The sequence below is a fragment of the Lepisma saccharinum genome, chromosome 3, assembly GCF_977018435.1.
Source record: "Lepisma saccharinum chromosome 3, izLepSacc3.1, whole genome shotgun sequence".
In the NCBI taxonomy this organism is placed as follows: domain Eukaryota; kingdom Metazoa; phylum Arthropoda; class Insecta; order Zygentoma; family Lepismatidae; genus Lepisma; species Lepisma saccharinum.
The window spans coordinates 74,901,830-74,929,345 of NC_139231.1; the positions used below are offsets into that span (position 1 = coordinate 74,901,830).

The 27,516-nt window shown below is 35.4% G+C and overlaps 1 protein-coding gene across 4 annotated transcripts in view; it reads left to right on the forward strand.

The window, feature by feature from the left end:
• alph (protein phosphatase alphabet) overlaps positions 1 to 27,516 on the forward strand; it is a 100,438-nt gene that overhangs the window by 70,416 nt on the left and 2,506 nt on the right. The window contains exon 6 of one of the 4 annotated variants that reach the window (XM_083118820.1): positions 884 to 966. The exons of 2 other annotated variants lie outside the window; for them this stretch is intronic. In XM_083118820.1, the coding sequence (XP_082974946.1) occupies positions 884 to 934 (51 nt within the window). In that variant the 3' untranslated portion in view covers positions 935 to 966. Of the gene's footprint in view, positions 1 to 883; positions 967 to 12,020; positions 12,304 to 27,516 lie in introns of those variants that run through there. One more of the 4 variants, XM_083118819.1, reaches the window with a different exon arrangement.

Sequence of the window (27,516 nt, forward strand, 5' to 3'; positions counted from 1 at the left end):
ACAAAAATGAAACTTCGAATTGAATTCCAACCGATACTTTCTTACACTCATACCACTGGTTTCAGACAATACCGATTCATCAACATCGGTATCACCTCAGCCCTACTATATCCCTAACAATTTATTTCCCTTGTTATATACTTATTCCTTATTTTATTACCAATTTTGTTTGTTGAATTGTTCGTCATGAACTGTATCTAACACACGTTTAATGATTTTTGTTTCCAAACACAACAAGATTTGCAAATTCTTACCGAAATACGCTGTAAATGTTGCAGATTTAAACTTTTGTAAAAATGGCATATGAGTAATGTTATTACTTTTTTTAAAATATGTCCTGCATATTTCCCCTCTCCCATAACGGTTTCTCAAGGCAGCCATTTTTCAAATGTAAACCTTGTAAGAGGTAATTAAAGTATCTGCTGTAATTGTTATGTTCCATAAGACTTTTTGTTGTATCATTTGGATTTATTCTATTGTTTTATTTATGGAATGATGGCTACCATATAGCCAATTAAAGGAAATTGAATAATAGCTTTTATGGTAATTTTGTTTGTGTGAATGCATGTTGCATGTTGAACAAGAATAATTTGAACCTTTTGTTACAATGATAGTGTCAGTTGTAGTATTTGCCATGTTTAATCTACAATAGATGCACTTCTTCCAATGTGAATTTCATGTGTACGTGATACTTTTGAAGGACTTGTATTTGGTTATGTGAGTGGTGTTTCGTAAAAGATAAAAGTATTGTCCAAAGTGTCAGTTTAAAAGTTATTTTACAGGCTACATTTTGCCTGCTCAAAGTTACGATTTTTTTTAGTGCGTTTAGTAAAGTTCCATTGTTTTTCTTTGAGTAAATAAACATTTTTTTTGACATTTTTAGGTAAATGACACATTATGTGATCTACACCCAGTGATTCGGAAGTTTTTATAGAGGATGTCTCATTATGCATATAGAAATTTAAGGTAATTATATTGATAATTGTGAAGCTTGTAATTATTGTAGATCACCCTTCTCCCTGTAAATCAGCCTTCATTTAATTTCTTTAGGTTTTCATTTACCAGCTATTTGAATCGTAACATTTAGTGCTCAAGTATGGAAATGATAAAAATGAATTATAATTTATACACACAGATATATGTACTATAGGGTGATGGATAATTTGATCAACATCAGGAGCTTATAAACATTAAGGAAATATAAAATTATGTTTATTGTTTAGTGGACAGGGTATCATTGATCAGTTATTCCAGGAATTTGATATGTATTGGGAAATCAAAAACAGCTGAAAATATACATTTTGATGTATCTTTATCATAATAATTTACTGTTTGTTTATTATGCCAGTTGGATATACAGAGTGGTGGTGTACAACAAACTTTCACAGCCTGTAAAGCACATTGTGTCAAACATTTTGCTTGTTGAGACTTAATTTTGATGGTACGAGCCCTTGATAAAGTGCATTTTCTATCCTATATGTATGCAAACAATCAGCACAGATTCAGGGTTGCTACTGACATTTTATTTCAGAAAGCAGACTACAGATATACACTACACAAACATTACCTGTCAGCAAGAGTAAGAAACGCTGTGTTTATTCTTTTCTGTCCAATTATGCATACAACGTTGCTTTGATTCTGTTGTATTGTAGAAAGTGTTTGTAATTAAGGGGACCCAGGTTTGATACTTGGTGTAGGTGCATAGTGGTTCAGATTCCACTTTAATCTCATCTTCCAGTCACAATTATCTATCTGCACATGAAAGTACTTATAACAAAGCTCAAAGTATAGAGGTTGCAAGCATACAGAATAAAAATGACCCATTTGTCTATTGCTCATATCATTGTAATGTGCCAATAAAAATTGTTCAAATTAAATGTCACCTATGTGGTGTAAAGTCCTTCTATGTTGTATAACAACACACTGTGTAAAGACATAGATATGGAAAGAGGCAGAAAGATGGAATATGAAATTTGAAGGAAATTGGAAACACTCATCAGATAAAAAGGATCTTGATGTGTAATTGCCTGGCTACATAATCATTGTAGACCATCGCCTATCTTCAGTTCAACACATGTAGGAATATCAGCAAAGTTGCCAATAAATATTCAGGATCCAATATATTTAAAATGGCCTGTATACATAATTCTGTCCATTTGTTAGCTATAATTTGTGTATTCTGATTTTGGGAAACAAAGCCATTGCAGTCACCTGCTTTCATACATTTATCAAGGACATGAGTAATCTATTCAGAATAGTTGATTGAGTGATTGAATTGGTTTATTTTACTTCGCTTTTCTGCCACTTTTGGCTAATCATGAAGACGAGGATGAAGGATAGTATGATGAAACTGATGAAGGGACAAAGAATACTCATGCCCGAACCTGGGACCTCTGTCATCATAGCGTGTTGTGCTAACCATTCTGCCACGGAGGCCGGCCGTATTCAGGATGGAAATAGCTGGATTCCATGGATTATTGATAGGAAGAACTTGATGTTATGGAGAAATGATAGTGGTGCTTTTACAAGTGACTCCTGGGGGAGTTTAATACTGCCAGGAATGAGTGAATGAGAAGATATGGTGAAATCTGATCGATCCCACACATCTGGAAAGGATGATTTCTTTGTTGTTCTTGAAAAAGTGGTGGGGTTAGAGGGTCACCTTCACCGTCGGAAGAGTTTCTAGAAGACCCCCATTCTAGAATCCCACAATTACAATCTGATCTCATCCCAGCACAAAGCCCTTAACCATTCCCTACCGGATTAAAATTCAACTTGGGTATCCCACAGACCAACTTAGTACAGATTTAATATGCTGCTGATAACCATGCTAGAAATGTTTTGATACAAAATTATGAATAGCATTTGAAATATTTGGGTACCGATCCACAGATTCCTCTGATTCTTCATGCCTTTCCTCAATAAAATCACATTTCAAATCATGTATTTAGAAGATTTGATCAATATCATCTACACATAAGTATCCCTTTTTGGGATATCAAGACTCAAACCTGACATTCTAGACTGAGTCAGTGGCCATGTTATAAAAAAACATAACTGTTCTTATTTAAGAAAGCAAATACGTTTACAATGAAGGTTCTGAAGGTTCACCCCTGAAATATCCTTGAATTAGTAGCGGTAGTGTAGAAATCTCTTTTTTCTGCAAAAATAAGAAAACATGACAAATTAGCATTCTTTGTTCGTTTCTTTCGACATCACATTATGTAAACACTAAATCTCTCCATTTATTGCTGACAGATGAAGTAGAAGTGTTATGTAAACTGCTGTCTTTGCTGTGTTGTAATTAGAACTGTAGAGCTGTAGTTTAAACTCACTCTCATACAGAGTAAAAAAAAAAATGATTTTGCCTAGGAAGGGATGGAGAGAAGGTTGGACGATGTGTTTAAAGATTTTGCTAGAACTACATGAACCTCGAATTGGATAATTTTATATCCACATTAGATATTTCTGTAGTAACTCAGCTTGTAGAGAAATTTGGTGAGAGAGCATCATGGCCAGGACACACACTAGAACAAAGGTTATAGAATAAATATTTTTTCTTCTCTCATCTGACATGCTGCAACACAACTGCAGGGTCTTTTTCAGAAATACAAGGAAATGGTTTCATACTGTGTATCACAATTCCTAATATATACTAAAATAAATATATAAACTAATATATTTATTTATTACCATTTATAAAAATTATGATCCTGTCAAACCCCCTGAATTTTTTTTTAGTAAGCGCACCTGTTTTTTCTATATATAGTAGGATTGGTTCCTTATCAAACTGAAGTAGTTGCTTGTGACTGTATAAGAGAGAGAGAGAGGAGAGGGAGGGAGAGAGAGAGAGAGCAAAAATGCAAAACATATTAATGTAGCCTTGATCAGGGATGAATTTAAAGTTTTACTGCCCCTAGGCCAATGTAAAAATGCCTCTCCTTCCACATAATTTCCTGTGAATGTTGGAGGAGTTTCATTAATAGTAAGAGAAATGTTTCCCCACCCCATTTTCTAGAACTTAACTACAAGATGCATCAAAATATTTTGCAACAATTGCCATAGCTGTTAGAAATTATAATTATAAGCTATTTTCAAACTTAATTTGAAGTGCAGGAATTGAGATCTTACCTGTCATTTTCTTTGTTGCAACCACTTGCACTAACAGATTTTACCCTTTTTATTATAGCTTTGCCAACAAATTTCCTACCTTTAATCTTCTGAAAACTGCCACATCATCTTTTCTGTTTCTACAGTTTCCATTCTTTATTTTAACTTCCACTCAGTCACATTAGCATAGGGCAATTTTTTCAAGCCTAATTTATTCTCTCTTAAAGGCACTTCACGTGTCAGTTAATATGTAGTAGATCTATAGATAACAACAATTCACTGTAGATCTATAGTTAGCTACAGTTCACTGAACATCTTGCATTCATGCTACAGGACAACATCTCTGTGGGGTAACTCCTGATCCTGTCTTGTAAAATAACCTTGCGCACCTTGGCAGATCACCTTAAAGTTTACAATTTCTAATAGTTCAGGCAGTGACCGTTGATAAATCATGGCAAATTGGCAGATCTCTCAAAGGGAAATTACCACCACACTAGACATATTGCATATGTGTCACATTATTGGTGTTATCAAATATCAGAAACTGTGTGCTACAGTCTCAACTATCAGAAACTGTGTGCTACAGTCACAGGATGTCCATCTTGATTTCCATCACACTATTCACACCAATACAGTACTCCTCATAGACATTCTCCAAGTGTCAGTGACTACTGCTGAAGCAGTGAATTCAACATTGAGAAAATCACTCTGAGACTAGAGCTTAAACCATACTAACTAATGATCAATACATATGTCTACTATTTGTATGGCTATATCCTTTTTGTACAGCTGCTTATCAACACTGAAATTATGGTGGGGGTGTCAAGTTATTGCTTATAGTGTTGCAGTCCTGCTATCTATTGATAAGTTATAAATTTGGAGACACTACTAGATACATCATACTATTTATTGATCCTTCATATATATCGAACTGTGGCCTTCCATATGAATCTTTCGTCTTGCAATTTGTGTAGTTTTTAGCTCAAACTAAAAGGTACCATCAGAGCCATGATGCTGTTGTGTCCCCAAGCAGAAAATGTCCAAAAGCAGTTTGTTGTTTATATATATTGTTTGATAATATATTCACTATTGTCTGAAATTTCTTCTTAAATTTATTCATCCCTCTATCTGGGGTGGATCGATACTTATAAATGTCCTTCCTTGTGCTGCTATTTCAAACATTTCCATGGTGCCTCTGTACAAGGTACTGAGGCAAACAGTCACATAAAGAGATTACTTGTACTCTATCAATTTCAGTAAAATATTCCATATCCCTACAAATATGACGCACTTATTTGTAACTTTTTTACATAAATGTTTGGTTCTAACTACAACCATTCATCAAGCAAAACAAGAATAGTAACAGTATGTTACATACATTAAGTATGTTTTTTAAATCTATGCACGATCTTCAGTTTTAAGCTATTTTCCAAGCCTGCTTTACCAAAAGATACTAGTATCAAGAAATATAATGGAATGTATTTCACTTTAATTGCAGTTTATTTGCTGCCCTCTGTGGTGTAATGGTTAGCATAATATGCTGCGAATCCATGGGTCCTGGGTAAGGCATGGTTCTTACTTTGTGATTGTTCCCTCATTCATTTGCCTCCTCAATGTTGCATTTAACCAAGGGAGGTAGAAAAACAAGAAAATTAAAAATCTGCAATTGTTTTAAATATATTATTTTTTGTACCCCTATTTTCTTGTAAAATATCAAGTTCTGAAATTGACTGCTTGTATTTGTGGCATGTTACATGAGGGCAATATCCCCCTCCCCCAAAGAAAAACCACTACAACCAAGTAAATATGTGCTCTCATCAAAAGATAATAATAAAAATGTACTTGCTGGTAATAGAGATTTTTTTAATGAAGAAAGTTGTTATTGTAAATAAACAGTCTTGTGCACATCAAAAGATTATTGTTGAGAAAAATAAGGTCAATTTAATTTTCATTAAGTGTATTTTGGTTTTGAGTGCATGAATTTTAGTTTGTTCCGTTTTTCATTTGTGTTGATTGGACTGTTCTTGCAACCTGTTTGCAGATTCTATTGCTTGTGTAGAAGAATACATATAAAATAGAAATTGTTGCTGTAGCATTTTTGTGTGAGAAGTTATGTCTGTTTATAAATATATACCAGTTGGATGTGCTCGTAGTTTCTCCTCATTTATGGCTGTTCCTTTACGTAATTTATTGACTTGCAATATTCTCCATAAGTTAAATTCAGCACTTGAGTAATGTCCACTTGAATATTTAGGGTCACAACTGATTTTGTAATGTACCTAGGTAGGTAAAAAACAGGGTTAGAGGAAGTTGATGAAGAATTATATTTTTTTAAAGACTATTTTTTTTAGTTTTAACCTTTTGGGGTGGTTTTATTGGTCATTTTTCAGGTTTTTTTTACTACATTTGTACAAGCTTTAAGTTTTTTTTACTGCATTTTGCTCCTTTATGGTTATTTTATTCACTTTAGTCCTTTTTTTACTTGTCCCAAAATTATAGAACAGAGAATCAGTATTTTATTTTGACATAAGTGCCTTGGCACCTGGTCACATATAACAACAGAGATAGGAAGGAATGAACTCAATAGACAGGCAGCTGTAAATAACAAGTGCAGTTGCACTTGATTGTTAGTTTTTCCATGTAACTTCAGTAGATGTGTTGAATTGTAAGAGCGTTCAACCTAAAAGTAGGCCATAGATATTGATAGATAAATGTTGTGCACTTCTTTAAGTTACAGAAGTAACACATTCTGTTCTGTGCATATTTGAAATGCTTCATCATATTTCTGACTGTGTTTTCAAGCATTTCTGTGTTGCAGTATAGTGGTGCTCATCTTCAGTTTCTCTGTTTTATCTGGGGTTACTACCAAAAGGTAACTCCTCAAGAAGTCTGGAGTTATTAGTTCTCAGACCTGGCAGGTTACAATCCTTTTAAAAATATCCAGGTTGCAAGAAACTTACAAAGCATAGCCTAAGTGGCCACAGTAATTTGTCAAGTTGTTCTGTCTTGCTGGAACCAGCATTCACGGTCATTGTGTTCCAGTAGGGATACGAACTGGGGGTGATGAATTTTGGTAAGGATTGGCATCCCCGTTGCCTTTAAACAAACAGTGGTCCAATTATCCTGCATCTAGACACAGTACACCCCTCCCCAACTTTGTATGCCTACAGAGATATTTTGATAAATTATTGTGGTTGTCAACATGTGCTAGACATGTTCATGACTATGTATATCTGTTGGCATTTCATAGAGAATATCATTCTGAAAAAAAATCCACAAAAGCAGTACCTTCCCGAGTACTTAAATGCATCGTAAGTGTGTTTTAAAGGAACTTAATAGTGAGCACTAGCAGTGATAACTGATTGAAACCAGTTCAGAGTCTGCCAGAAATAACTCCTATGACCTAGTGAGAACCCCTTAAGCAACACAGCACAAATTACTGGCACGGAACTAAAAAATAATAATTACAATTTAGTTGAAGGTATGCTTTTAGGTTGAATAACCTGTGCTTTCACAACTATGAGAGACTTGTTATTTATGAAAAAATCAAGCTTACATTCAAGTAATTCTATAGGTCATTTTAAAAATTATGGAACTTTAATTTCCAAAGTTCTAGGAATAGCCTTCCAATATCTTACAATATATAATTGGCTTGTTCTGTTGTTCTTGTTGATTGATTGGTAAATTTGAAATGCATCACAGTAATTATTGTCAGGCTAAGGTTTGGTTGTGTGCTGTTTGAAGCCGTGAGGTCTTATTTCAAGTTACTGATAAGGCTGATTCAAAATTGTTGTGTGTGTTTCTGTGGCCTAGTTTTCAAGCTGGAAGTAACAGAATGAAATTTAGTTGCAGATTGTGAAAATAAAACTAGAAACTAGAATTCACATTGCAGAATGCCAAACAAGTTTCATATTTTTTGGGCAGTTTTACTGTGTTGTTTTCAGCTTTACACTTATAGCCCACTGAAGCTTTGAATCAGGTGGTATATTAATCATTTATGTGCAAAGATGTGATGCACACCTTTTTTTTGAAGTTTTCAAAGTTTTAGAGGAATATTTTCTGCAAATGTTTCCAGTGTCTTTTCCATTACCCATCATTCTCCCTGCATTTGATCTGCCTCTGAAATTTACCTTTCATTCATCTTCCATAAATTGAGACAAATGTCAAGCAACTCATTTTGTATTTTTGGTAAAAGTACAGTATAAGTTAGAGTTTCTGACAAAATAAAACAACCTTATTTTTGGGTACTTTTCACACTCCTGTAGAAACCATCATGATAAGACTTAACCTTGTTGCCACCCTCATGCCTCTTTTCATTTGTCTTCTCAAAGTATAATCCATGTACTTGACCAACAGAGAAGACCTGCAATGTGCAGCACACTTAACATGTTTCACATATTCTTTAGCATTGTGGGCGTACAAGTATTGAAGGTATTGTATGAGAAGATTATTTTTTTTATTGGCAAAATACTTGTGGTCCTTTATACGTGAACTATTAGTTTTAAAGAAACATTTAGAGGCACTAAAGATATTTATGGTTTTTCAAAAATATAATGAACATTCTGGAACTTATCTCGTGATTTCACTTACCACTGATGTTTCTGGATCAAGTACAGGCCTGGGAGCATGTGCATGTCCCTTCATCAGTTTCCTGTACTTGTCATGTATCGTATCATTGCAATTAGCCTAAATAGACAGACTTACTAGGTGTACAACAATGATATATTATGGTTTTTAATGACCCATTACATTACAGAAAACAGCAGTTTCTCTTCTTACCATCCCCCCAATTCATATCTGTGTGTGTCGTTACAATAGATGTACTTTTTGAGGTCATGTAGTGCCTAAGAGTTGTCATGGTGGAAACTATCCTGCAATTTTATCAATTTAGATGCAGCATAGACAGTTTCAATGACAAATACTTACAAGCTTTTTAAAAGCACTTCGCCTGATTTTCCCCAGCGTTACACCTCAGAATCTTTCCTAAGCTGGTAATGCTCCGATTAGTACAATACAGTTGTGTGAAGATGAGTAATTGCTTTTGTAGTATAATTAAATACATTATTCCTGATGCTTGCTGAAATATCATACTTGGTCAGGGTGGTTACTCACCAGGAATTCCTTGAATTCTGGAAATTATGCGTGAATTCTACTTGAATTTTTCTCCGCAGACGTGTAAAATTACAACTTTTTCTAATCCAAATCCTATTCACATTTTATGCAAATAAAAATTATTTTCGTAAAATTTTCTTGTTCGCTTCGCTCGCAGTTTCTGCTTTTCTTAGTCTTATCAACTCAGGAGTCGCCCCTGGGCGCCAAACTCTCTAAATGAAAAATGTAAAATTGATTGATTGATTTGTGGTTTTAAGTCCACTTTATGCACAGGAAGGCTAATCTGGACTGGACCTACAGTTTGAAGTGGGATCCGTGCCGTGTGGAGTAAAAATAACTGAAATAGTTTGTTCGAACACAAATGCTTTAGCACCAACTTCTACCCCCTTTTTGCATAAATTACCAGGATAATAACGTCTTTGATACTACTACTACTAATAATAATAACAACAACAATGTTGATCCTGGCGGGTTCGAATCCTGGCTTGGGCATGGATGTTTGTGACTGTCCATTCATCAATTTCATCATATCACTCATCCCCATCTTCGCAAATTAGCCAAACGTGGCACAAGAAGCGAATTAAAATAAAACAAATCAATAATAATAATAATAATAATGTTAACACTATTATTAGTAGTAGTAGTATTAGTACGTTTATCCTGGCACTTTCTCCCTGCCTGCTCAGACAAAAATTTGTGGTTGCGCCTCTGATTGTAAATAGAAACTCGGCACCTTAAATTAAATATTTTAATTATATTACGTATACCGTTTAATTGAATTATAATTTTTGGATGTTGGGATCACATAGACCCTTTATATTATGAAGATATTTGTGTGTGGATGTTGAGAGGCGGTAATACATAAGGTTGAAATAGAGAAAACATCTTTTTGTAACCTTGAATTTTTGGAAAGTTCGCCTTGAAAACCAGGAATTATACTTGAATTTTATCATGGTCCTAGAGTAGCCACCCTGTTGGTGTACATTTTGCTAATTTGTTGAACTTATTTTGTTCAAAAATAAGTAAAGTATTGTTCATTCATGTTTGTTAATTCTTGAAAATTGTTGTCTATGCTTTACTGTCTGCATACTGATGTAATACCTATGCAGATATTTTTTGTGCTTATTCAATGTTCTTAATAGTGTGCATAGGTACTGTCAGGATTATTACAAAACAATAAAACAGTTTACATTTATAAGTTCCATTCCTTAAAAATGAAATTTCATTCTAATTTACTTGGACTGTCTCAAGCCAATAATATCCCAGAGTATTTGGACCATGATGCTTGGGACTAGATTGCAAGACCTTGTAATTGGATTATATATTCATGTCTATAGTACCTTGATATTTTTGACTTAAGAAAGTCCTAGGAAATTATGGTGTAATATCACTTTCAAGTAATAAAAAACACTTATAAGTGTGTACTCTTTTATTAAGTTGTGATAGTTTGTGCTTATTAATATTAGTTTTTGCACGAGTATATGTCTTATAATTACACTTTGACAAAACAGATTATGATATTCTCTTCTAATATTAACATAACTAAATATGTACTTCGTCAACATTCTTTAATTGTAAATGAGCATGATATTGTAAACATAATTAATGAACTTAAGGAGTATTGTGTAAGAAATATGATAATCAGTGGTGGTGAGTATTGAGGCATGGAGGGGTGATGCTCCCCAACAGGCCTCTTAATGCTAAGCCTTGTCTACCAGTTTTGGCACACAATATCTGGCCACTACTGATCACAATGAATGTTTATACTCTAAACTTGGCACAACAAGCCTTTCGATAGCCAGAGGTTTGTCATTGTGTTGTGAGCCTTGTGTATTGAATCCACTTATTAATTTGTGATGTGTACTAATTGGGAAATCTTGAATCTTTGGAGTTCTTTGTGTAATTTCTTTGCAAACTTGAAGAATTATTTCCCAAAATATTGGAAACTAAACAATCTGACATATATTTATTATAATTATTTATAAATTATTTGTCCTGCCGTAAGTATGGTATACAAAGGTATTATTTGCATTGAGATACATCAAGTTTTAAGTAATAAGCAAAAGACAAGTCCAATACCCCTTCTCCCTGCAGTAAGACTGTGCTGATGTAAAGTGTATTTGCAGAGCCAAGAAAATTATGTGAAAATGTGAAAAACATGTTGGGAATTATGAAACTTGAAAAACGGAGTTGTGTTGGATTTTTTTCTACTTCAGTGAGTTCTCTGAGCTAATAGAAGATATTTCTGCTGCAGTAAGTACTCAGGGCTGATAGAAGATAGGATTTTTTTATGCATCTCAGTCACAAACATGTTGAGTTTTTCAAAAAATCATCAGCATTCCTCTAATGGAGCAAAGTACAAAATATAAAAAATTAGCTAAATGATGCAAAAAAAACACAGTAGCCAGCTCGGTGGCCAAGCACATTAAGTGGTTGACTTTCGATCTTGCCACTCTCCTGGGTTCAAGTTCCAGCCTCCACACGAATCTTCTTTGTGAATGTCCCTTCATCAATTTCATCTAATCATCAGTCATCTTCATCAACGCTATTAGTCCAGAGCATTAGAAAAGGAACAGTAAATAACAAAAATACAAATAAAAACATCACATTGTACAATATGCATGAAATTTACTATTTTTGACCCCCACTAATAACGCATGAACATGTGTGCAAACCTGTTTGAATAACAGTGTGCAGCCCAATGTGACTGTGATCAAAGCACGTGGTGACTTAGCAGATTGTTTCTAACAGCTCATAGCAAATGCATTTATCTAGCTTTAGCTTTGTTTTTCTGTCAGGTTCAAGTTACACAACTGGAATTTCTGAAAGTTGTCTATGTTGGAAAAAAGAAGAAAAGCTGATGCTGCTCTGTGCATAAACCATCACGCTGAGGAAATCAAGCAACCAGTTTTAATGCAAATTAGGTTTTCAATCTGTACATCTTACTCTTGTGTTGAATAATGGTGTAGCATTTCATTTTTATGTGAAATTTGTGTATGGATATGCATATGTAACTGCATCATACTGTTATCAACACTGATAATAGAAATACCTAAAAATATAAGAAGAAAGTTGATGGCAGGGTGATACAAAAACAAGGTAGATTTCGTTTTAAGTTGTACCTTCTTATTTATTTATTTTTTTCAAATTGGTATGGACTGTTAAGAACAGATAGGAACCCAATGGTTATTTACATTAGGAAAATCTGTTCTTGTGCCTATTTTTTTTATTGTTTTTAGTTATAGTTGTTTGTGAAAGTTTGTGTAGGCAGTGGTCTGTTCAGTTAACTAGTATAAGGAACTGTACATAACGTATAGGGTGGCCAAGAAGTTACCATATCCCTGATGATACACTGATGGAAAATGAGGTAAGCAGAATAAAATATTTGGAAAAACTTCTTTTTTTTTTCTAAAATTGACAAAATAATGTTTTATGGTTTGCAATGAGATGTTTAAAAGATGTATGTGTTTTTCTAAAGTTGTTCTTGTGTCATTAAGTTAGCTAAAATTAGTAGTTATTCGATTGCAGGGTGATTAGGGATTAGTATTTGTGTTCAAGAACAAACACACACAGGGCAGATGGTGGAGAAAATTATGGAGAAATTTCAAGAACAATTCCCCCCTCAGCAAATAACACTGCTTTCGATTGGGGAAAAATATGTCTTTAGTTATAATTGTGAAATGCACTATGAAGTCAGGTTGAAACCCTGAGCAAGCCATGTATGTATCATTGTGTTTGGTCCATCATCCATTTCATCAGTTCAGCATTCATCCTCATCATCGCAGTTAACCCAAAAGGTAGAACAACGTAAGATATGGAAAGAGAAGGATAGAAAGTTACATATCTGTCCAAGGCAAATAGGTTAGTTACATGGTAAGTTTGCTAAGATGAGGATTACACAATTATACATATACATGGTGCAGAAAGGTTCTTGTACCATAGGTGGATAAGGTAACAGTAGGCAAATTGTCCAGTGTTATGTTTGATTGTTTTTATTCTGCATCCTGTGTTGCTTTAAGAAATTGAATTGTGATGATGGAAGTAGAAAACAGAGCAAATAAAACATGGTGATAGAAAATTCACCTACTATTACCTTTGCCACTGGTTGTACCCTTCGTAAGTATGTTCACTGTGGTTTATTCATGCATATCTATCTTTTGTAACGCCATCAAATTATTAATGATTAATATTACGAGTATGGTGACTACTTGGCTACCGTGCACAATGCAATTACCATATGCATAATGTTGTTTTTGGTTTCCTATTAATTTCCTCAATGTTTCTCAGGGTTAAACTGAGCCTTATTCTATATTACATTAAGTAATGGTGTACAGACTAAATGTAAGGCTGTAAGTTATTATGGGATTGCTTTTCAACATATAGAGGCATGAATATATTTGTTGGACTTATGTAAATAATACTATTGTATTATTTATGTGAGAATTACATTTTATAAATAAGTATGTGCATACAGTAAAATATGTTGAAAATTATTGCTGTGCATGCCGGAATAAGTTTACTTGCAAATCTACTGTAATCAAACACTGCATTTGACTGTCATGTTATTTACTGGCAGTTTTGGGTGCTGACAATGTAACTTACAGAATAAATAGTGAAGGAGGTAAGGCATAAATAGGTTTTATTACATATGTTAAGATTCCACATGTAGGTAAAAAAAACAACTTTTTTTCTGTAATGTTGGATTCAGGATAACAAACGGTTAGGTTCTGATAGAGAACACTGGACTTTTTTTTTGGTATCTTTTTGTGTTATTCATTTGAAGTAATGAAGGGAGAGTAAGATGTACACACACACACACACATGGGTTTTTTAAATGTATATAGGCTACACACACACACACACACACAAACACATACATACATATATATGGCTGTTCCAATAGGTCTGAAATTATAAGTGATGGGGGAGACATATTACAAATACAATAGGCTAATATATGGGTGGGAAAAGTTTGCAAGTAACTCAGATATACAGTGCATGTACTATCTTATGATTTCACATATACAGGAGATGTACTACATAGAAATTTAAGTGAAAAATGCATGCTCAACCAGGACTTGAACCGGGGCCTCTGGCATATTGTAACAATGCTCTACCAACTAGTGACATCGCCAGAAATGTTTCTCAGGGTAGGCTCAAGGGTGGATAAAATATTTTTAGGTGGGCTCTGGTTCAGTGGTCATGGCAAGGGCCAGAGCTAGGAATTTTTCATGAGGGTTCTCCCCCGTCCCCAAATCAACATTGAGCTGTACTGGAGCATTCTTATTCATGACTTAAATTCAAACCTGTAATGCAATTATTACAAATATTTTGTGTGCAATTTTTATTAGTGTTAAAAAGTTGGGCATACAAATTTCCTGGATTTTGTAAAAAATATATATATAAAAATAAAGCAAAATACACTTTCATCAGTTAAAGATAAGCTTCCTTATGCTTTTCCAAAACAAATGAAGCTTGTAAATAAGCAACGCAATGATGGGGAAAAATTATTTTGAACCGATAATGTTCAAAAAAGTAATTTACCAAAAATGATTTAGTCGCGGTTACTGAAATACTAAATAGAATTCCATAATAACCATTTCAATCAAATTTATTCAATAATTTTCCTTATTTTTTAGGTTTTCTCATTCTTTTTATGGGTGTTAAAAGTCTAATTTAATCATTTTGGCACCACGAGAAGACAGTTCCTAGAGCAGTAGCTCCACTTGCTCCTCCCTAGGACAGAGTTAAAATTTCGGTTAATGTAGGCAGCGTTTTTAGGATGATAAAAATGCAAATTGGAGTTTTGGCAATATCACTGGGAAAAAGAGTTTGAAACAGCAGAATTACCGATTCGTCTCCTTCGATCCTGCCTTCTGAATCACTTTCAGCTTCAACTGATGAAATATCTTCAAATTCTTCTACACTGGCATCAGAATGACTTTTATGGATGGCATTGTCAAGTTTAGACTTTTTACTAACTTGTCTAAATTAATTGGATATGTTACCTTGTTTACCCGATATATTAAGCCCTCTTTATCTGCTTGCACTAAACAAGAGGCAGCAACTTGCAATAAATTGGGGGGCAGGCAAGGTTGGCATAAACAGTATTTTATATAGCAAATATATATAATACCTGTCCCTCTACGTGAATAGGGGGGGTGCAGAAAGTTCCCAGCCTCCCCGAATGGGTACCTATGACTATACCAGACAATTGATATTTCATCTTCACACAGATGGAGTCAGAAAACAGCATTTACACCTGAATTTTCTCCAAAAGAAAGCAAAGAAATATATGCAGGTATAATACGTACACAACAATGCCACGAACTCCACCAACTACTTGAGTACACACACTAAGAATGGAACGTTGCGAATAAACCACGGCTGTTAAAATAGATTTTATCAATTGCAAATAAAGTTCAGCAAAGGAAAATAAATTATCCAAGAAAAACAAGAGAACAAAACAACAATTGTCAAGAATGGAAACCGATTGACGAAAAGCACTCCATTATATTCTAACCGTGGAACTGCTAGAAATGTTCTTAATTTTTGAAGTAAAACTGAGCTATGTTAGTCAATTGAATCGTTTGTTTCAGAAATCTCCTATCTCCACAAATATCGTTTGTGAGAAAACAACAAAAAAGTAAGCTATTGTCCCACATAATATTTGAGTGCCGTAAAACAAATTCGTCAAACTTAATTCCCTTTGTCTAAACACTTTTATGTGGTTTTTGAGGATTTCCGATAATTAGTAGGGAGGAAATAATTATTTTTCCAATTTTCACATAGGGGTTTTCTGCAGTAAACCACTTTTGTACATTTGTTTTGCACCATTGTCTGCACAATTTCATAATGCTCATTTATTATTATTTTTTGATGGAGGGAGAAAATCGCAACGAATCACAAATAATACTTTTGTTCTTTTTTATTCATGAAATAGATAACATTGAGCATGAAGAAAATGAGAAAGGTTGAAAACATAAATGTATTGTTTTCTTCAGAATAATCATTATTCAAATTATTTGAGCTAAAAGAAAAAAAATCTTCCACGTTAACAGATAAAAAATTCACATTTTCAGATAACAAAATAGGTAGTATATTAACGGTCCTAATCTTCCTCATAGTTCAAGTTAAAGCATTCAGCATCTGTTGGCCACATCAGAATGTTGACATAGAAGTTCTCATATTCTTGTGTGTAATCCAGCAACTTAGGAATATCGTTTAGTTTCTTTCTGTTTATGGGGACCTTTCCTGCTGGCTTTTGCTGAGGGTAGCTGAGGAGGAACCTAGTTCAGGCAACATTTCACAGTGTCGTGCCCATGATTTTCGAAAAGGGGGGGGGGTGGTGGAGGGTTACATTTTGCTACCTTTTCCTGCTATTGATGTTCTTTTCTTCAGGAATGCTGGGTTAAAGGGGGAGGGGGGATTAGGACCCCCCTTAGGCACACCACCGAATTCACGACAATGCTAAACACACCACTTCATGGGAGAACACTTGTTCTTGGATACAATGCAGTATTGCCAACTGTACGGATCATGTGATTGATCAGTTGGCCAACTGAAGTTATGTCTTTACTGCAGAAAGCCTCTCTGTCGCAGCGCTTGAGGGTTTTTTGCAGTAAAGGGATATTTCAAGGCCACTTACCTGTGTTATGGATGCAGTTGTATGAGTGGTTTCTATATCAAATGATGCATCTTGATAAGGGCTACATGAAATTGTAAAAATGTCATTTTCGCCAAAAGTGGTTGATAGGGGTTTCTGAAATAAACGACTCAATTGTTAAGGTAGCTTTGTGTGCTTTATATACAATAATTCTTTTTAGTGATCTAAATAATATATATCATGTATTTATTCTATTTGGGTGGGCAGACGGGTGTGCTAGAGCCCACCCTCGCCCACCGAGTAGTGACGCCCCTGGTACCAGCTAAGCTACCAAGCCAGGCTGGTTTTGCCAAATTTCTATGTAGTACATCTGTGTTTACCAAATTATGAGCTAATATATAACTCCAGTTTCAAAGGCAACAGATCTCCTTGCAGTGTCACTGACAAAGACAATTTCTCACAGGTAACTCAGTGACAACAAAAAATTGGGTTCTACTTAATGCAGTATTTTAGTACCAGTGACAAAAAATTGGGTTCTACTTTATGCAGTATTTTAGTACCAGTGACAAACTTTTAATCACTTGTTTCCACATAGAAAAATAGGATATATTCTAATATATAAAGTCTTTTGGTTGTCATATTGTGTTTTACAATGCCATAGTCACAATTTAGTCCTCATGTTACATGCTTCACAATGCTTTTTTGACCATATTTTTTAGCCATATTGACCAAGGTAGTAATAACACTTTTCCCACAAAAAAGTTAAATATGTATGTTAAAAATAATTATAAGAGTATGTTGTAAGTAAAAGTGTTCTGAAAATCAATTTGTTTGTTAAATAATTAACTGAACCAGTTGACTTGTGCTGTGTGCGTATTTATTTGAGTTTCTGGGACAGTTTTTGAAGCTTCTAATATTTTGGATGGATCTGTTTTTATTTTCATCTGAAACCATTTTTTAAAATTGAAATATTGATGTTGAAATAGCAGTCTTGTTTTCTTAAATAATGTATCCTCTGTTGGCAGTGACAAAAATTACACTTATGTAGCATTGATTAACAGGTCTTGATTCTTGCACAACTAATCTGCACAACTCGATTAAACTTCATCCTTCATGTGTGAGGTCAAAAGAAAAAAATCTTGAGAACAACAAACCACTTCCCTGACATGTGAGTAGATTAGGGATGTCATGTTTGGTGTTAGGGGTTGCAAATCCGTTGTGCAAAAAGGGGAGCCCTTATTAATATATGATATGATTTCTTTGGTACAAGAAAGAAGAATGCAAGTACAAATTACTGTGTATACACTATAATACAATAGAGTACAATGTTACAGTGCATTAGCGTAGGCTCGCAGGTAATGAATTATCACTTTGTAATGTTCACAAAACACATGTTAGTGTTAATGTAATTGCATCCATGTATGTTTTGGGGATATATTGGGAAAATGCATGACATTTAAGTAGCTTACTTTGCAGAAATGTCTGTAATTTAAGTAGCTTACTTTTCAGAAATGTCTCTGTAAACAATTATCTTTTTCTTATGTATTTGTATGATTGTTGTGTAACATCTTTTCTTGTTCCTTGGCTATAATGCATGATATTATTTGGTGTTGCTTCTTGCTGTATTACTTCTGTATTAAATGCTCTTTAAAGTGTTCAAGTCTTGGCAGGTTCTGTTTTCCATTGTATGAGATTATCACCTTTTACTTTTATTATTTGCATTTTTACTACTTATTGAGATCAACAGTGCTCAATTAACACAGAAAACCTGTCTGTATTGGAAAGCAAACCCAGAAGTATGTGGACCAAAGGGAAGAGCACCAACGATTAGATTCTAAAGGGACTTGTGTTGATTAATATTTTTTATATGGTTGTATAAAGTAGGTGAGTAAAACCAGTGATCAGAACGCTACATTTTGAAAGTAGCTTCACTACAGCTACCGCTACTCTTCCAAGAATGTAGCTTCGCTACAGCTACAGCTACATTTACCAAAACGTAGCCCTATGCTACTCCTGTTCGCTACTCTCTACTTCGCTACTTTTCCACTACTTCTGCATCAAAAACTTGAAATAACCATATGGCAGGCCCATACCCAAGGGAGGGGCCATGCCCCCACCCCCACCCCCCCTCGAGGTATGAAACATTTTAATTTGAACCTATAAGAACCTATGAAAATAACATTGATGATTTTTCAAAATTTGCAAGAATTTCGGTTTTGTCTTTGCACAAATGAATGGCTTGTTTCTGGGAAGAGACAGGTTCCAGAAGTATGCAGTATGCCATATTTGGCAATTCTAATTTTATAACCATTGATGCAAGGCTATCAGACAGTCCATTCCTTTTCATTCATGTCCCGGCTTATTCCGCCTTGACTCTGACACTACTTGCTATAAAGGAAGACTCTTGTGCCACTGCAGATATTGTACTGTTTATGTAAGACATTCTGTAGACTACTGTGAACATTTCTAAAATTGTCGGCATTTTTTTGAGTCACAAACAGTTGCTTGATACTCAACAAATAGGAATCCATTGATTATTGAATGGTTTCTTCAATTACAGTGTCACTAATGTTTCACATTAATTTGCATAAAGAGGAATTTTGTATACTCTTTACATTATGGAACAAAGGTTTCTCAATGACTGTAATGCAAAACCAACAATATAAGGGGGCATTTTGGTCTCCACCCGCACTGCAGGGTCTGGTCCCTTTCTTTTCCCCCTCATTTTCATGATTAGTGAAAGTTACAGAAAAGTGAGGTAAAAGTAGGAAAAATACATTTGGAAAATGTATATCAACTAAAGAAAATTGTCGTTTCCGCAGGAAAATCAATAACCGTACATACTCTTTACAATATCATAAAATATATTGAGGAAACTGACATGTAAACCCGAGTGTTCAAAACTTATTGTAATTTTAAAATTTGTGAAAAAATATTATGACAAAAATAATTGTAATTCCAGAAAGTGTATGTCTACCGTTCTTGTAACAATAATTTCGTGCTGGTGAGATCCCATATACTGACAATGATCAATGCTGTTAACATACTGAGTCATTGATTGCTGGCACTATTGCTTTGTCATTGTAGTGGAGAACAGATTGCTCGCTTTTGCACTGCAATTTGTGTTTTACACAGTAATTAATGACATTTTGCTGTCTCTTACACCATGAATATCCACAGGATTTGTTCCGGAGGTGTCCCAAACGAGGCATGTTGAGTGATGTGGCTGAAAAAAACGTAGCTGTTAGCCTGAATATATTCATATATGTCAGTTAGTTATCTGGATATTAGAATTATTCAGATACTAAAAAAATAAATTCCACAAATATCTATAATGCGTGATATCAAGATATTTATAATCTAGATTATCTGTATTTCCATGTAATAGTAAGTGTTATTGTCGATTTCTTTTATGCTGTTGCTACATTCAAAATTTACGTCAAAATTCTGAGCAGAAATGTAGCTGTAGCGAAAATTTCACTACAACTACAGGAATTTTGTAGCTTCACTACAGCTACAATTTTCGAAATGTAGCACAGCTACAGCTACAAATTTTGTAGCTAGGTTCAGTAGCGCCGCTACAAGTAGTATGCTACTTCCGACCACTGATTAAAAACTGGGCACAACGGTAGGACAAGCAATCTTGTATGTGTTGTTAAAATTATTTCTAGTGTTCGGACCCATACATACTAGAATATGGAAAATGCCTTGGAAATATATAGTTTACAACAAACAAAAATGAATAAAAACTAGCCATTATATTAGGAATCTTACGACGTGCAACATAAAAAACATTGAAGCAAATATTTATTGAAAGTTCCACTTTTCTCTTCATTTTCTTTTTTACTATAGAGTGATTCTAAAATGAAGAACCATGTCTTTCATAATGTTGTTCATCAGCCAATTTGAACAGCTTTTTATTTATTTTTTATTCTCTTTCTATTATGCAATATATTTCTCATTATGTTCAGGTAGGACACACTTTACCATATCACTTTCTTGCGTATGGTTCTGATAGTAATAGAAGACCTCATCTGATGTGTGAATGTCTCACCACTGCCAAATCTGATATAAAGATCAGTATTCCTTGTATTTTAAATACCATCTGACACTAGTTGATAAAAAGAACAAAATTAATGATGCTGTACCAATTGGTGGTTGTGAAATGCAGTCAGTGATAAAACTTCTACCATGCAAATGGGTCACTGGTAGTGGCATCGATATTTAAAAAAATATAATCCATGTTAATTTATTGTTACAACAGCCTCGCAGCAGACTTATGTGCATCATGTACAAGAAGATCCTCAAATATGCAGGAGTTGCAAGAGATTGGTAGTTTGAAAAGTTTACAGATGGTTAATTACTGTTAAAATTTGATTCATCTTTATTTTAATTGGTCTCTCAATCTTCCTCAATATAGTGGTGGGGGAAGATTTAGATTTAACTGTAACACAGTTAGGTTGCCAATAATGGCAAATCATCATCATTGATAGAAATAAATTGCATATGTTACAATTCTTGGAATTCACTTGCATTACAAATAAATGTGGATGGTTAGCAAGCATTTCATGCACCAAAGAATTTACTAAATATATACTTTAACACAATACATAGCAATATTCGTCTGAAAGGTTTGCACAACCACTGTTATGTGTACACTGTACAGTCATGGACACTTCTGGATTGAAACAAACCTGTTGAAAGTCAATAAGATTGTTACAACCCAAAAGCATCCATGACTGTACAAAGTAATACATTAATCCTTGTTTTGAAAGTGGCATTTTATTCCTGTTGAGATTTATGTTCCAGAGCTTTTTCAAGCTGAATCACAAATGATTAGTGTAAAGTGACCTGTCATGTAAGTGTATATATTCAGTGGGTGCCCAACGGAAGATTGTTTGGGGTTAACCCCCCCCCCCCCCATTTGGCATAATATTCCTAAAAAAAAAGAACATCAATGGTAGGAAAATATGACAAAATGAGGGTGGACTTCTAAGAAAAAGTATACGTAACCTATCCTCTTTCGAAAATCCTGGGCACGCTACTGTGTATATTGTGTATTTTGGTAGTGCTTGAAAACCTGGAAAACATTGCTAAAGGGGGAAGCATTTAAAAAATAAGAATTAATACTTTATTTCACAATGCAAAAAGATGGGGAGTTTTTTTACAGTACTGAGCACTTTTTACAGCACTTTTACCATACTTTGATTCCAAAAACAATACTGTGTTGTTTACCACATTTCATGTGTGTGTGTGTGTGTGTGTGTGTAGTAAGATACACGGAGCAAGGAGGAAGTTATGGGGAAAAACTCTAGTAACTCTGTTTGATTAGTGTGTTTGCACAGGTGGCATTTCACAGTTTCAATTTGAATTCAAGCTTCAATTTTTATATGTAGTTGATCATGCATATTAAGGATGGGTGTTCAAATCTGAATCTGAATTATCCAAATTTGAATCTCTGATGGCTTAGTTGTATCGTTGTCATCTTGTAATCAAGGGGTCCCGGTATTTGATACCCAGTGGAGGCACACTGCACAGTGGTCCATATCCCACTTTAAACTGTAGGCCCTGTCCTGATTAGCCTGTCTGTGCATGAAATGAGACTTAAAAACAATTCAATCAATCAAATCCTACATCTGGTATCCAAGCCTCAGATCAGGGATTTGTCCTCTGAATCCCAAGATTCAGTATCCAAACCGTGGATCCTGAATTTGGTGCTCAAAACTTGTCTGATATCAGAGTCCTGGTCCAATATCTGAATCTTGAATCCTGGGTCTGATATCTGATTCTCAGATCAGGTCTCCAAATCTTCGTATCCCACACTTGACAATTTTTTCCATGGTTTTTCTCTTGTCACTCAAGGAAATTGTACCCACTTGTTCTTTCATCACTTACACTTCCCCATCACAATCTGATGGTAAATAAACAAACCAAAAAAGGATTCAAAAATAAATTTTAGAGCAGATACTAAATGCAACTTTATTACTTTTATTATCTTTTTGGTATGCTCAAGTGTAAAGGTAAAACAAGATTAAAGAAGACTATGACTAGTATGAAGACTCCATTTTTCATTTGCTTCCTTTTTGTAATTTTGCCTCTTTCTTGTGGGATGATAGCATGGCATGAGAATACATGAATCATTTAGTGAACAAGAAGAAACGATGATATAAGTATCTGGTTCCTCGGTGGCTGAGCACTGTAAGTTGGCATCTTATTTGTACAGTCATGCCACTGAGGTTCCAGATTTGAGTCCTGCCCAGGTCATAGGCATTTTGGTGCAAATGTCCATCAAATGTATCTAATCATTATTCAGCCTCGCCATTAAGCCAAAAGGGACTACAAATACAAATCTAGCTGTGCTAGTGAAAATGTTGTGTGTTTGAGCCACTGCAGTCAGACATTTTGTAAATAAGTGCATAAAGAAGGTTGATGTGAAGGAAAAGTGTTTTTGAGTCTGGAGTATAAGACCAGGTAATGAAAGAAAGAGACTTCTCTACAAAGTAGTTACAAAAATTAATATAATGCAAGCAATATTGAAATGTTCTATAACATGCTCGAACACTGAAGTACACATTTTTTTCGCCTTCATGCATCACATCAATTATTTGAGGGGAGCCTACTCCTGACATGTAGAAAATATTTTAATGGAAGTTTGTGTATTTATATCACCCATTCACCTGGGAGTTTCACCATGCACGAGTATTTATTTATCTTCACATACTTCTGTAGTATTAGGTACAATATAGATATGCAGCTTCATCATATGTGAATATGACATAAGCATGGAATGAACATATACTTACACCAGTTCAGTCAAGAAAGTTTGTGGGCTGGCTGTCATGTGTATACCCCAATGAAACCACAGGTGTGGACAGTATACAGTTCACAGGATGATAACTTTGGAGTCGTTTCGGAGCAAAAGCAGTTTACAAGTCAGCGCACATGGCTAGTGGTGGAGGGAAAATGTCTCAATTTGAACAATGCACTATCAGAGAGTCTTGTCTGAAATTAGAGTGCCTCAAATATGTAAGTTAATTCACCATGGGTTTATGGTTTAAAGGGGTGGTAGAAACAATGTGGAGGTTGATGCAAGTGCTAGATGACCAAGCAATACAGGAGAGTAATGGCCGTGACATGCCATTTCAAGATGTGTCGGCCTCCTCAGTTTGTATTTGATTTTCATGCAGCACACATCCTACCTCTTCTTGCTATTTTCAGCCAACTGACAGGTGCATCGTCCTTCAAAATGTCTCCCTCAAGCATGCATGCCACTTATAAGCCCAGCACTAAATAACATGGTATATTCCCCATACACTTGCTGCAGCATTTCCATTTTCTATTCACTTTTATCTAATTTCTGGCAAGACCCAATGTTAGCACAATGTCCAAACCAAGACATTTTTCTGCCCACCACTACTACTGTGCATGGACTCTTGTATACTGCCCTTGATGCCAAACAACTGCAAATTCTGAGCACATGCTTCTAGCTGTACATTGTCCAGCCAGATAAGTGGATAGTGCATTTTTGGTGTCGACACAAGGCAGTCAGTCCACAATTTTTTTTAACTGAACTAGTATAAAAATATCTACCATTCTTGACACATGTAAATTTTGATGAAGGGAGAAGTTGCATAAGAGACAATTTGCATAAGTCAGTGCCTTCTGTAATATAATTTTAGGTGTCAGTTGTGGAGAGCCATGACAAGACTGACTTTGTTACATCCAACTTTAATTACAGGAATTGTTTAGTGATAAGAGTGTAAGAATATATAATTTTATATCTTTGTGTGATGGTAGTAATTTTTATATATATATATATATATATGTGTGTGTGTGTGTGTGTGTACAAGTGGTACCCACAACACATATTTACTTTTTGCTGTTTCTTACCTTTTCTCTCTGCATGTTTCACTCTGCATGTAAAAATATATGTATAAACTGCATGCATATCAATGTGCATATATTTCATGTTTCAAAGTGCATACAAGTGTTCATATTGTCTATATATTTGTAAAATGGGGTCTTGTTGATGTGCCTGCATGTATACACTTCTTGTGCATCTTAAACTCAACTTTCTGGTGCAGCATCTGTTTGAGGGTTTACCAAGTGACTTTTCATTGGGTGGCATTTTGAGTCTCGTCGCTGCTTTCTAGATAAGAGTTCGGTACTATCCCTTTCAAGTAGCTCCCCTCAGAGATTACATTTTGGAGCACTTATGCATCTAAAACTTGCAAACACAGAGTTTCCATTGACCTGGAAATGCTGAAAAAGTTGGGGAAATTAAATACTTCTTTTGCTTGCTAGGGTTGAAAACTGAAAACTAGGGATGAGCCGATACAAGTGCTATGTATCAGTTCAGTATCGGAAACTTACCATTTAACAATACTGGCTGATACTTTTCTGGCATTTTAGTCTTTTGCAGGGTTCACAAATAATGCTGGGTGACACTTTTGCGGTTCCTGGAAGTTATCCAAAATTCAAACATTCCATTTATTTTGCATGGAAATTGTGAAAAACTGTACCTTGTGAATCGGTATTGGTATTGGTTCAAGGTGATATCGGCTCAGGCCTATTGGAAACACTTTTTTTCCTCGTAACTGGTTTGGAGAATATTTTGTGTAAAAATATTATTTTATTTTTCCTCGTTAGCTTTAAACATTTTTGAATAAACTTCATTTGTTTGATTAACATGCAACATTGAAGACATAACACGTCTTTATTAGTATGTTAAGTCATTATAGAGTGATCTGTAAAGGTACCGAAAAGTACCTGGGAAGGTCAGGGAAATTGGTTTTGGAAAATTAGTGGGAATCCTGATTCTAAAAGAAAGTATATTTAATATATTAAATCCCCAGAACCAACGTGCAGATATAATGAAGAAAAATAGACATTAATGGGTAAATTTGAGAAAATTTAAATAAAAAAACTTCTTGATAAAGATTGCTCATTTCACCAAACATCACATATACACTCATTGACCAAAAAAAATTAAGCACCTAGAAGGAGTGGTGGAAATTATATGAAACTGCACCTGTTGACAAGTTATGTGACTGTATTGCAATGATTACAAAATCAGATCAAATGGACAACATAGTGTGCACTATGGGCATACTCCTGACCCCATGTCTGTAGGATGTAGCACCCCCTTGGGTCTTGATACATGCACAGATTCGATTTGGAATGGAGTCGTAGAGCCTTTGTATCCTCTTCCAAGGCAAGTCGGCCCACAGTCGTAACTGGCCCTTGATATCCTGCAAATCAGCAGTGGATCGGAGTTGACGACTGAGCTGATACCTTACATGTTCTATCGGGGACAGAGGAGGGGATCTTGCTGGCCACGGGAGTACCTCAACATGATGTAGACAGTCCATAGGCACATGTACCGTGTGCGGACGAGTGTTGTCATGTTGAAAGACTGTACCAGGATGCTGTCTCAAGAGGGATAACACATGAGGATGCAGGATGTCCGTAACGTAGCACTGTGCCGTCAGAATCCCCATAACTACCAGAGGTGATCTGAAGTCATACCCAATGTCTCCCCACACCATGATGGCAGGGGTAATGCCAGTGTGTCTCTCCAGAGCATTGGCAGGATGTGTCCTCTCCCCTCGGTGCCACCATACTCGCACACGGTGGTCATCCCTGGTAATGCAGAACTGAGATTCATCGCTGAACATAATGCAACACCACTCGTCACTGTCATTAGCAGTCCATGCCCAGTTACGGCAACACTCCAAATGCAGTCATTTGTGTTCTGGTGTTAACAGCAGCCTCCGCATGGGACAGTGAACTCGTAGTCCAGCTGCTGCCAGTCTATGACCAATGGTGTGGGGTCACACAGGGTGTTGCACAGAGTCCTTCCTGTACGTGTGTCCGGATAGCAGATGCAGATGTGATGGGGTTGCAAAATGCTTGGCGCACAATACTGCGATCCTCCCTTGGTGTGGCCAGTCTTTGTCAACTGGAACCTTCACTATGTCTGTAGGTGCCCTCACGTATCCATTGGTGCCTACACCTGGCCACTGTGACATCTGAATGCCCGAGATGCCTGACAATTGCACGATTCGACCAATTGGCTTCATGCAAACTTCCAATATGGCCCCTTTCGAACTTTGTCTGCCCGAGATGCCTGACAATTGCACGATTCGACCAATCGGCTTCATGCAAACTTCCAATATGGCCCCTTTCGAACTTCGTCAAGTGCTGGTAACACTCTCTGATGTGTCTACGAGGTATTCTCTGTGTTGATCACCTCTCACGGTGTTGACTACTGTCTGACGCTCCACACATGCCTTATGAACGATATCAGGCCTGATAATACTTTCACGTGGTTGCACAACTAATGCACTGTGGCGGCCATTCTATATGTTACAAATTATTGCAACTCAAATCATTTACATACATATTGAAGGTACACACGTGTACGAAATGACGTTCAAATTGGACCTTTCCTTCTGGGTTCAATGAGTGTATATATAATGAAAAAGTATGCACACTAAAATCCATTTGTCAGATTGTGTCTTATGGGTATTGGAGTACATCATAGCACACTTAACTCCCTACTCAAAGTTAATTGAGATAAAATAATTTCAAGAATATTATCATCAAAAAGTGCTTTAATAATCATTTTTATGAAAAATTAAGGTAGTCTCTAACCATGATGCAAAATGCAAATTTTGTTATACACT